At 38.5% G+C, this 13,066-nt stretch overlaps 1 protein-coding gene and 1 non-coding gene across 17 annotated transcripts in view; both read left to right on the plus strand.

Moving 5' to 3' along the window:
* The window catches only part of PARD3 (par-3 family cell polarity regulator), a 565,232-nt gene that overhangs the window by 541,633 nt on the left and 10,533 nt on the right, over positions 1–13,066 (plus strand). For all 16 annotated transcript variants that reach the window (XM_040451006.1, XM_040451017.1, XM_040451003.1 and 13 more), the window contains one exon: positions 1,280–1,400. In XM_040451006.1, coding sequence (XP_040306940.1) covers positions 1,280–1,400 — 121 coding nt within the window. The remainder of the gene's footprint in view (positions 1–1,279; positions 1,401–13,066) is intronic.
* LOC121014937 (U6 spliceosomal RNA) lies at positions 7,616–7,721 on the plus strand. Its single transcript, XR_005783524.1, has one exon. It is a non-coding gene; the product is annotated as a U6 spliceosomal RNA (small nuclear RNA).

The raw sequence follows: 13,066 nt of genomic DNA on the forward strand, positions 1-13,066 counted from the left end.
GTGCCTAATACGCTTGAATAAATCCCCTGATAGGATACGCCTTAGTCCTCAGGGAGTAAAATAGACCAAAAGTGCCATGAGATTTAAGATTGATTTTGGCCATCTCTACAACTCTTGCAAAATACTGTGTTTAAAATCTGTATGATTTTATAAAGCAGGGGCTTTGGAGTCTGATATATGTTTTACTAAGTGATACAACATGGCATAGTGAAATGAGGGCTGGACTGGACACCAGAATAATCTGGATTCCAGCCTCGCCTCCCCATTGGTCAGCTGAGAGACTTCAAACAAGTCACTTATTTTCTTTGGATGTCAGTTTCTACACGTGTATGTGCGCGCACGTGTGTGTGGAAGAGAGAGAAATACTACCATCTGTACCTATCTTACAAGCGTTTGGTGAGGATAAAACAGATTAACACTATAAAAAAAAAAGAAGAAGAAGAAGAAGGCAGGGGCACCTGGGTGGCTCAGTCGGTTAAGCATCTGACTCTTAATATCAGCTCAGTTCTTGGTCTCAGGGTCATGAGTTCAAGCCTGGCATTGGGCTCCATGCTGGGAGCAGAGCCTACTTTAAAAAAAAAAAAACAAAAAAAAAACGGCAACATTACTATTAAATAACTGATGAAATCCAACTACCATCCAAAGTTATTTTTAAAATGCTTTTCATTTATGCTGTAAGGAACTGCATTTTGTGTATAGACCTTTGATAACTCCTAAATAGGAACTTTGTATCATGGAACTTTGTATCATGGCATTAGGAAAACAATACTGCACATTTGTAAGGCTACAGTGTATGCTGTCACCTTACTTGATTGTTGCAAGTATGATATTCAGAGAAAAAGTGATTATTATGTCCACTTCATATGTATGAAAAAATCCCACAACTCAAATTAAGTGCCTTCGTCTAAGAAGGTGGAGGAGCTAGGACAGGACCCTGGTATTTCTGATTTGTAATGCAATGTCCTTTCCAAAAAAATTTGGCTGCCAACACCTTGTCAGATTACAGAAAGGAAATGAGGCTTTTAAAATACCGCATAAAAAAGGAATGTCTAAAAATACCGCTTGCCCTCTTGAATATCTGCCTGAAATAACTTCAGTAAGTCTTAATCATAAGAACAAAATGAAAACTTCTTTTAAATGCCCAAATATTGTTTTATAAATTCACTTCCTCTTAAACAGTGTCCTCTCACAGCAAGCTGCCATTTTTTTTTCCCTAGCAACTGCCATTCACAGATTGTATCTCTGAAGGGTGTTCATTCTTGCCCCTTCTCTCTTTTAGCAACAGATCAACTCCTAGCAACCATGATCGGATACAGCGTCTACGGCAAGAATTTCAGCAAGCAAAGCAGGATGAAGATGTAGAAGATCGGCGACGTACCTATAGCTTTGAACAACCCTGGGTGAGTATTTGGTTCTTCAGCACAGCGAATAGTGTGACAACTTCCCTGCAGTAAGAGCCCCCAAGCTGTGACCTTAGCCCTTTATGAAACAAGACAAGATGGAGCCAAATTCCTCTGACCTTTAACATATTGACCTTTCCCTCATTTCCATCTGGGTTGCATCATTGCTAATTTCATTTTATATCTTGTTGCACCATCTGTCCATTGCATAATCAGTTTTATTCGCCTTATGACAAGACATAACAAAAGGATTCTTGCTCTCAGCTATGCACTTTTTTTTTTAAGTTTAGTAAATATTTTTCTATATACATTTTCCTCAGAATTGGAGCCAGAATAAATTAGTTCAACACATGTCTATTGTGTATCTACTATACACAAAGTACAGTATTAAGCAATTCTTGATTCTTTATTCTCCCTTATCCCCTTTGTGTATTTGTTGAATCCCTCTTATTTATCTGCCCATATCCCTGTTCTAGTTTATCCTCCTCACAGCCATCAGAGTGATTTTTTTTTTTTTTTGGAGTTTATTCATTTTTAAGAGAGAGAGAGAGAGAGATCAGGGGAAGGGCAGACAGAGGGAGACACAGAATCCAAAGCAGGCTCCAGGCTCTCAGCTGTCAGCACAGAGCCTGACGTGGGACTTGAATTCACAAAATGTAAGATTGTGACCTGAGCCAAAGTCGGATGCTTAACCGACTGAGCCACCCAGGCTCCCCAGAGTGATTTTTCTAAAACAGAACTCTGAATGGCTTCTCAATGCCCAAGAGAGAGAGTCCAAATTCCACAGTGTGGCTTGCTAATCCTCCCCAGTCCAGCCCCGGACTTGTGCTCTCTCTGTTCTTGTGTTTTGTCTTGGAGATGATGGCACTGCTGAGAATGAGAGGCATTGGAGTAGGTTTGGGGGTGTTAGAGATGATGGGAATTAAAAAAAATATTGTTTATTTACTTTTGAGAGAGAGAGAGACAGAGCATGAGCAAGGTAGCAGAGAGAGAGGGAGACACAGAATCTCTAGCCTCTGAGCTGTCAGCACAGAGCCCAACATGGGGCTCAAGCCCACAAACTGCAAGATCGGGACCTGAGCCAAAGTCAGACACTTAATCGACTGAGCCATCCAGGTGCCCCCGATGATGGGAATTTTGAAGAATATCTTTGGAAACTTGAGGGAGACTCAATTAGACATGAACATACAGGCTACTTGAGATAGGAAATTCTAGCTGAGATTATTAGTGATCAACATGGTAATGTGACCATAGCTAAAAATGCTTAGAGGGAATAGAAAAATAATTTTTTGATTACTTCTTCAATGGGGATTAATGAGTCAGACATGGCAGAAAGTCAAGGAAGGTACTCTGGAGGCCTGGGGAAGAGGCAGGTGGAGCATCACCCACTCTGGGTAGGATGGTGAGTACAGCTCAGGGACGTATATCCTAATTGCCTGGGAGGATGCAAGAAGGGTCAGTACTCTAGGGGTTCGAAAGCCTAGGGTCTGTGGTCAAAACAATATATTTTTTGGACTCCTGGATCTTGGAGGTGGGACAGTTCATGATGATTTGAGGTCAAAGATATGCCATCCATGTGAGTTCCTGAGAGAACAGAGATTAAGGTCCAAAGAGTTAATGAGTTCAGTTCAAAATGTTGGGATTATAATTACATTAGGTATATGGGAAGGTAGGTTAGAAGGAAGAATAGTGTTAGAAAAGGCTTACGGTTAAAAAAAAAAAAAAGATCCTGATTTATTTTGGAAAGGGTATGGACCCAACTGCCACAGAACTGAGAGGTCGGTTATATTGTAGGGAAGGAGAGATAAAGGTAGAAATGTAGTTGGAGCCTTCAACGCTAGATTGGAAGGCTGAAGAAAGATGGTATGAGGACAGAACACTGGCCCAGTGGCCAGGCAACCTAGCTCTTCAGGACTGTTTTCTTGTATGGTAAACCAAGAGACTTAGAGTAGATGGTTGAGTGTCAGTTATTAAACCCTTTGTTATAATGAAAATTTAAGAGAAAGCTGAATGTGTCAGGTAAAGCAATACAAGTAGAGCTTCTCCGAGTGTGGTCCACAGACCAGCACCATCAGCATCACCTGGAGCTCCCTTCAGACCTCCTGGATCTGGGTGAGGCCCAGGAATCTGTATTTTAACAAGCCCTGGAGGGGTGATTCTGAAGCATGTTACTTTGAGAAGCAGTGATCTAGAGTTAAATCATCTCTGAGGTCCTTTTTACTCCTAGAATCCAACCCCTCAATATACTCTATACAAGGGCAGAAACCTATAAGCGTTTTGATTAAGGGGCTTAGTGACCAAATTGGGGTCTGTGGAAGATAATTTTGAGAAAGGAGAAGATGGAAAAATGGGAAAAGCAGTACTAGTTTGAAGGACTTTGCCTCTGTTCAGGTGAGGAAGGAGGAGCCTAGAGCAGCCAACTGGCCATATGAACCCACCATCCAAGAGTAAAAACTCCCCATGAAGTCGATCCTAGCCTAACTTTCAGAGGTTATATAAGAACTTCAGCAGATATAATACCTTAAAAAATCTCTAATTGTGTTTCTGCAACAACATTACTATTAAAGGTATTGTTTTTCTAAAACATTTATTTTTATTTTTATTTATTTAGTTAAAATTTTTTTTATGTTTATTTATTTTTGAGAAAGAGAGAGAGAGAGACAGAGACAGAGACAGAGACAGAGACAGAGTGTGAGCAGGGGAGGGGCAGAGAGAGAGAGAAAAAGACATAGAATCTGAAGAGGCTCCAGGCTCTGAGCTGTCAACACAGAGCCCAACGCGAGGCTACAACTCACAAGCCATGAGATCATGACCTGAGCCGAAGTCGGACACGCAACCGACTGAGCCACCCACGTGCCCCTAAAACATTTATTTTTAGATGATCAAGTAAATTGAGTCATTCCCATGTAACAACATGGCAGAATTATGTTAATTTACTTATATTGTTTGCCATAATTGACTTAATCTCTTCCTACCAGCTTTCCTAAAGCAGGATTCTTTTTTTTTTTAATTAAGTTTTTTATTTTAAATCCAGTATAGTTAACAAACAGTGTTATATTAGTTTCAGGTGTACAAGACAGAGATTCAACACCTTCATACAACACCAAGTGCTCATCACAATAAGTGCCCTCCTAATCCCTATCACCTATTTCACCCATCTCCTCACCTACCTCCTCTCTGGTAACCATCAGGATGTTCTCTGTAGTTAAGAGTCTGTTTCTTAGTTTGTCTCTTTTTTCCCCTTTGCTCATTTGTTATGTTTCTTAAACTGTTATGCTTCTTAAATTCCACATAGGAATGAAATCATATGGCATTTATCTTTCTCTGACTTATTTTGCTTAGCATTGTACTCTCTTGCTCTATCCATGTTGTTGCAAATGGCAAGATTTCATTCCTTTTTATGACTGAGTAATATTCCATTATATATATACCACATCTTTATCCATTCATCAGTTGATAGACACTTAGACTGCTTCCGTTATATGGCTATTGTAAATAATGCTGCAATAGATACATCGGGGTGCATGTATCCCTTTGAATTAGTGTTTTTGTATTTTTTGGGTAAATACCCAGTATATAATGTGATTACTGGATCATAAGGTGGTTCTATTTTTAACTTTTTGAGGAATTTCCATATTATTTTCCACAGTGGCTGTACCAGTTTGCATTCCCACCGACAGTAACAAGGTTCCTTTCTCTCCACATCCTTGCCAACACTTGTTTCTTGTGTTGTTGATTTTAGCCATTCTGACAGGTCTGAGTTTTGATTTTCATTTTTCCTGATGATAAGTGATGTTGAGCATCTTTTCATGTGTCTGTTGGCCATCTGGATGTCTTCTTTGGCCAAATGTTCATGTCTTCTGCCCATTTTTTAAATGGATTATTTGGTTTTGGGATGTTGAATTGCATCAGTTCTTTTTATATTTTAGATTCTAACCCTTTATCAGATATGTTCATTTGCAAATATCTTCTCCCATTCTGTAGATTGCCTTTTAGTTTCGTTGATTCCTTTGCTGTGCAGAAACTTTTTATTTTGATAAAATAGTTTTTATAGTTCCAGTAGTTTATTTTTGCTTTTATTTCCCTAGCCTCAGGACACATATCTAGAAAAATGTTGCTATGACCAATATCAGAGAAATTACTGCTTGAGCTCTCTTCTATGATTTTTATGGTTTCAGTTTTCACATTTAGGTCTTTTTTTTTTTTTTTTTAATTTTTTTTTCAACGTTTTTTTATTTATTTGTGGGAGAGAGAGAGACAGAGCATGAACGGGGGAGGGGCAGAGAGAGAGGGAGACACAGAATCGGAAACAGGCTCCAGGCTCTGAGCCATCAACCCAGAGCCTGACGCGGGGCTCGAACCCACGGACCGCGAGATCGTGACCTGGATGAAGTCGGACGCTTAACCGACTGCGCCACCCAGGCACCCCCATATTTAGGTCTTTAATCCCTTTTGAGTTTATTTTTGTGTATGGTGAAAGAAAATGGTCCAGTTTCATTCTTCTGCATGTTGCTGTCCAGTTTACCCAACACCATTTGTTGAAGAGACTTTTTCCCCATTGGATATTCTTTACTGCTTCATTGAAGATTAATTGATCACATAATTGTGGATTTACATCCAGGTTTTCTATTCTGTTACATTTCTATGTGTCTATTTTTGTGCCAGTACCATACTGTTTTGATTACTACAGTTTTATAATATAAGTTGATGTCTGGAATTGTAATACCTCCAGTTGTACTTTTCTTTTTCAAGTTTGTTTTGACCATTCAGGATCTTTTGTGGTTCCATACAAATTTAAGGATTATTTGTTCTCATTCTATGAAAAATGTTATTGGTATTTTGACAGGGTTTGCATTAAATGTGTAGATTGCTTTGGGTAGTATGGACATTTTAACAATATTTGTTCTTCCAATCCATGAGCATGGAATGTCTTTCCATTTCTTTGTATTATCGTCAATTTCTTTTATCAATGTTTTATAGTTTTGGAGTACGGGTCTTTTACCTGTTTGGTTAATTAAGTTTATTCCTAGGTATTGTTTTTGGTGCAATTGCAAATGGGATTGTATTCTTAATTTCTCTTTCTGTGACTTCATTATTAGTGTTTACAAATGCAGCATATTTCTATACATTGATTTTGTAAACTGTGACTTTACTGAATTCATTTATCAGTTCTCATAGCTTTTGGGAAGGGTCTATTGGATTTTCTTTTTTCTTCTCTTTTTTTCTTTTTCTTTCTTTTTTTTTTTTTCTTGAGAGAGAGAAAGAGAGAGTGTGCGTGAGAGCGTGAGTAGGGAGGGACAGAGGGAGAGAATCTTGGGTTTTCCATACATAGTATCATGTCATCTGAAAGTAGTGAAAGTTGTATTTCTAACTTACCAACTGGGATGCTTTTATTTCTTTTTGTTGTCTGATTGTTGTAGCTAGGACTTCCAGTATTATGCTGAATAAAAATGGCCATCCTTGTCTTGTTCCTGACCTTAGGGGAAAAAGTGTCAGTTTTCCCCCATTGAATATGATGTTTGCTGTGGGTTGTTCATAGAGTGTCTTTATTATATTAGGGTATGTTCCCTCTAAACCTACTTTGTTGAGGGTTTTTTATCATGAATTGGTGTTGTACTTCATCAGATGCTTTTTCTATATCTATTGAAATGATCATATGTTTTTTATCCTTTTTCTTATTGATATGATATATCATGTTGATTTGACTTGAAGCAGGATTCTTTTTTGATGTGTGGTAAACATCCCTAGCAATGTATTTTTGCACAGAAAGGCTGAAAAGAGGAAAGAGTACAGTGGCTACCAGAAGGAGAAAAGCAAGTATATATGAAAATGGTTCTCAAACACAGAGTTCTAGCCTGCAAGGCCCTGCAGGGGTTTTCTCAGTCTCCATACCATACCATGAGGAGCAGTGGAATGCCACCTGACTTTGCCTGGGAATGTGGATTTCAAACCAGCATATTTGCAGCATTGCTGTTTAGTTAGTTATTTAATTGATCAGATGTATTTGGTGCTTACTATGTTCAGTCAGTGTGTCTGGTGCTAGAGAACAAAGATGGGGAAGAAAGAATATCCTTAGAGCCCTACAGTCGAACTGATACAACAGAAAAGAATATTTTGTACAGTTTATGATACAGGTATGCATGGAGTATTAAACACAGAGGAACCATGCCCAAATAAATTGTGGGTGGTTAGGAAAGGCCTGAAAGAAGACCCCAGTGCTTGCTTTGGGAGCACATATCCTAAAATTGGAGGGATACAAAGAAGACTAACATGGCTCCTGCACAAGGATGCACGTAAATTCATGAAGCATTCCATATAGAGAGAAAGAAAAGGAAAGGAAAGGAAAGAAAAGGAAAGGAAAGGAAAGAACACCTCGTTAAATTTGGAATATATTTTAAATACATAACTTTGAGAAAGAGAGAAACATATATTTGGGAACTAAGATTGATGGGATTTTTTTCTGGCTGGTGACATTGTATCTACATGTGAAATGTCCAAGTTTGAGACTAAATGAGCATTTGCTACTTCTTAGCTGTAGATATTGTTCATTGGGAGATGTAGAAATGATTTGATATCCATTTTGGTCCCCTTATATGATTTTTTTTTCCTAATGGGGGTGGTGAATATGTTGGCATACATTCCCATGCCAGCTACTTAATATAAACAATCATGTTAGGAAAAATGTTTGAGAAAATCTTATACATCCAGAAACTCACCTACAAAAGGTCATAGGCCAAATTGTTGTATATCAAAATGCCATAGCAACTTTAGACTGAGCACTTGGCTTGTATTATCATTTCCTGTAATGAGTGAGCAGGGAATTATTTGGATGACAGGCTGATTACTTTAGGAATGGAATAATTTCCTAAATTGTGGGTCAGAAGTTGACCTTTTCTTTTTCTTTCTTCTTTTTTTTTTTTTAATTTTCAAACAATTGGGATCTTGCTGTTTTTTCTCCTTTCTACTGATCATATAAATGAGCTTGAAGTGACTATAATTCTACTTAGTGTATTAACTTTCATACCAATTCTCCTTGTTGCCTTAAGAGGGTTTTGTCTGCCTCAATAAGAGCCTCAAAATGTAGCTGAGTCTATGGTTTTTATTATCTGTTTTACAAAATGAGCTTTGAGTATCTTAGTTTCTTTTTTTCTTTTTCTGTGTGTATTCTGACCTTAAAAGGTCAGTCTGTTTGGAAAGGATGAGACTATGATCTCACCCATTGGAATGGTTTGCAATTATTTTAGTTGTAAGGAACCAGATATTTGTCTTCAAGCTGTGTGTCCCTCTTAGTCCATATTAGTTGAAATTGTCATGCTTGTTGGAAATGCCACACACAAAGTGTGACCAGATGTATCATATAGAAGATCCGAGCCAATTACTTTACATACAGAAAGGGATGCTGCAGAAAATTCATCCAAGTAGCCCTTTTCAGTTCATCCATTTCCAAAATGTTCTCCCTAAACCCTAGCAGTGTGGAATGCACCTGTTCCTGGGCTTTTGTTCAAAATAATGTTTGGGCCTGAGGGAGCTGATTTGTGGCACAAAGGGTCTTTAGATGAGCAGAGGCCCGGGAAATTCCCTTAGCTCCATAACTGAAGTGCATTCTCTCCCAAGTTGGTTAAGAAGAGGAGGAGGAGGACGAAGATGACAAGGAGGAGTAGGAGGGGGAGAAGGAGGAGGAGGAGGACCAGGAGGAGGAGGAGGAGGAACAGGAGGAGGAGGAGGAGGAGGAGGGGAGAAAAAGCAACTTCTTCACCATGTAATGCCAGGTGCAGCATAAATAAAGCAGCAAGTTGCTTTAAATCTTTCTTAAGATAATGGAACAATAGCTGAGGTTAGGGTTATTATCACAGAGCTCAGATATGGACAGAACTTAGTGTTGCTTTTAAAAGAATTAAATTGCACGCTGCAGACATAAGTACAGTATGCTGTTAAAACTTTGCAGATACCTGAGTGTTGCCCACAAGGAGACTTGCTGGCTGAGGCGGTTGATAGATGGGATAATGGAGCCTTTAATAGCTATATTGCTAAATCCTTTCCATCCAGGGTTGGTAGTGACTCAAAGTAGTTTAGTCCTTCAGATGGAAAATTGATCCTCTGCGATGTGAATACCCTCTTCTCCCGCAAGCTTTCTTCCCAGCTGTCTGTCTTTAAACAACAACAAAAAAAAAGGTCTGTCCTTTTTTCCATTTTTCTGTCTGGGACTTTTAATGGCTCCTCTTCCCTTTTTTAGGGTTTTGTCTGCTTTAATTAGAGAGCCAGTCTGTAGTACACAGCCACCCTGAACCCCTGGATTGCCTTCCCTGTACCTGGGAAGTTTGAGAAAATGATGCTTATCCTTTTGTTTTCATCTCTCCTAAGACTTCAAGGATATCTCCTGTAATTTCCTTATAGTGGGGCTCCATGCCTTTACTCAAAAAATGCCTTCTCGGTTGATAGCTTTGCAGTTCAAACTGGGTGGAAATCACCTCCCTTGGAAATCAACCTGGAGAAAGCCATTCCTGCAAGCAAACAGGGACCCTTTACTCATGGCAAAAGCCTCTGTGGTGCTGCAAAGTAGACCCCTTTCTTCTAGCTCCAATGACCCATCTCCCAGCTGAAGGCTCCATGACCCATGGGCCGTGCTACCGGCAGAGACCTCAGGTAGTAGAAATGAATGAAGTTGCCTTTGGTCATCATTAGCATGGGACACTAGAAGGCTGGCTTATTTTTAGAGCTGCAATTTTCAGTATACCTGCTGTTTAAGGAGGGGGAAAAGTAGATCCAAACACTGGTTGGCAAAGACGAGAGAAAGACAAACGGTGTGTAAAAAACAAACATGTATTTATGAAAATTTTATGAGGGAAACTGGTTTGCTCTGCAGATTTTTCAAGCATTACTCACATCATTAGTAGCAATTAGGCTTTTCAACATTCAGAACCCACAAGAGTTCGATCAATAGTTGTAACAGTATCTTGTGTGATGGGATAGAGGTGGAAGGCTGTGAAGGCAGGATGTATAGACAAAAGTTAATTTTGTTTTGATTAAAAGTTGTAAATGAATCTACTATACAGAATAATTACCAAGCTTAGTGGTTGCCACTTTTTTTTTTAAGTTTATTTATTTATTTTGAGAGAGGGAGAGAGAGAATCCCAAGCAGGCTCCATGCTGTAAGCGTAGAGCCCAGATCGGGGCTCTATCCGTGAACTGTGAGGTCATGACCTGAGCCAAAACCAAGAGTCGGACGCTGAACTGACTGAGCCACCCAGGCGCCCCAGCAGTTGCCACTTCTAAACAGAGTGAACAGTTTATGCTTTTTACATGATTCAATGGCATAAAAGTCTTCCTACCCTCTACCAAATCTTTAAATTACCATTTTATCAGAATGTGGAATTTATATTAGGGTTACAGCAAGTTTGAATTGCCAACATAGGAATTCCAAATCTCAGGTGGATGTGTGTCCTTTTAGTTACTGTCACCATCATTATCTTTATCATCACTTTTCCTCTGAAGCAGTTGAACTTGTATCTTATTTTTGTTTTCCATATGTGCCCTTGAACATAGGTGAAAATTTGAAAATTTTATTCATTTTGAATAGAAAACTCACTTAAAAGTATCATTTGTAAGAATAGTACATATATGTGTGTATATGTGAAGACATACAGGTGCACACACACATATGCTTACACACTATGTGAAGAAAAATTAGAGTATTTAAAAATTATTTTCTATAAATGCTAATAAAAGAGTAATGAATTTTATTTCATAAGTGACACATGCACTCATAGATTAAGCTCTAAAAGTCTTCCAATATTCCTGGCTCTAAATGGTACTGACACTTTGTATGCTGTATAGTTATTTTTGTTCTTTCTTTAGTCTTAACAGTTTTGTTTTATATTCTTATTTTGGAAAAATAAGAATGATTTTATTTAACTGAGAAAAATGTTTAGTTAATGAAATCTGGTGAAAACACTATGTTTTCACCAGTGATTTTTGATATTTTGTTTTACACTAATAAGTGATAGCCAAATTGTGTAGCTTTCCCAAACTTTATATAATTTTTTTGTATTGTAAAAATACTATCTCTCCATAATCATGATAGAGACCAATACTTTGCAGCTCATTTATAAAAGCAACATGCATAGTTTTCGCTTGTGGCTTTAAACATAAGCCATGAAGAAATTTACGTATCATGGTCCTCCAGTGTACTGTGTAACAGATAACCATGTATTTATTTCTATTTACTACCTCTACATTATTATGGCCCTGCCAGCCTTGGCAATTTTTTTACTTAAAAGGTCATTGCTTGTCACAAATTTCATCATAAACAAGGCCAGGTCATCTGAGATTTGTATTCTGAAAACAGAGCTATTATTGCCTGGAAGATATCCAGAATTAATATTTAAAAAAATTTTTTTAATGTTTATTTATTTTTGAGAGAGAAAGACAAAATGCAAATGGGGGAGGGACAGAGAGAGGGAGACACAGCATCTGAAGCAGGCTCCAGGCTCTGGGCTGTCAGCACAGAGTCCGATGCAGGGCTCGAACTCACACACTGTGAGATCATGACCTGAACTGAAGTCAGACGCCTAACTGACTGGGCACCCAGGCACCCCTTGATCTCCAGAATTATTACAATTATAATTTACCTGTGTGTTTCCCTGTATATATGTTACTTTGTGGTTGTAGCTGTTAATGCTGTTCTTTTAGAAAACATGAACTTCTCCCTGGGGTTACAGATTACCTTTCTTCATTTCTTTATTTTTATTATTTTGGACTCCAGACACATTATTCTATTTCTGCCATAGAGATGGAAACCACTGTATTTAAAAGTCAGGATTGTCGATTATAATACTGCTCCCACAATTTACATTTTTATGAGATCATCATTGAAGTCATGAATCAGGTTATTTTTGATTCGGGCCAAGTATAAAACTTGCCAGGATAAACTTACGTCAGTGTTGCTCTAGGCTGGTCATGTATACAATCTTCCTTGAGATCTGTGGCTCAGTAACATTTCATCTTAAAGATAAGGGGAATTCTTCTTAAAAACCTACCCTTCTGCATGCTTTGAAAAAAGAAATGGAATAAAAGTCATCGTAGTGGGCAGACTAGTATGAAATATGTCAGTTTGCCAATACCAAACTCATTCACTCATGTTAAGTTTTCAGATCCTGTGTGATGATAATTTTATTATTGGAGTTCATCAAGATCCAACTGGGTCCTTGCCATGGATAAGGTTTGAGGTGCACAGTGTCAGAAAACACACAGTTGAGGAAACAAAAGCCTTTCAACTTTTTTTTTTTTCTGTCAGAATCAAATTTTCAGGCCTCTGGGAGAAACAACTTAAAAATACACCTGAAATGTCTACAAGACCTTGCATTTTCTTTTCACATCTCCACAAGCAGTGTGTCACAGAACAGCATGGGCTTAAGAAGCCCGTTACTAAATCCTGCTGCAGAATGCCAGATCTCTCAAGACTGCTTGACACATGTATATAGCTTATACTGAGTGAAAAGGAAAGGGAAACGTGGTTCTTTTTGAGGGTGGAAAGAAAATTGTGTAGTATTTTCTTGCTTTGCTTTCCCTCTGTCCAGTGGCTTCTCTCAAGCTTCCCAAGCCTCACCCTGAACAATAGAGCCGCTCAGTTTTCTTTTTGGCCAGCCTCATCAAGTGTAATGGAAGAA

The sequence above is a fragment of the Herpailurus yagouaroundi genome, unplaced genomic scaffold (assembly GCF_014898765.1).
Source record: "Herpailurus yagouaroundi ecotype Mexico unplaced genomic scaffold, PumYag 203, whole genome shotgun sequence".
Classification (NCBI taxonomy): domain Eukaryota; kingdom Metazoa; phylum Chordata; class Mammalia; order Carnivora; family Felidae; genus Herpailurus; species Herpailurus yagouaroundi.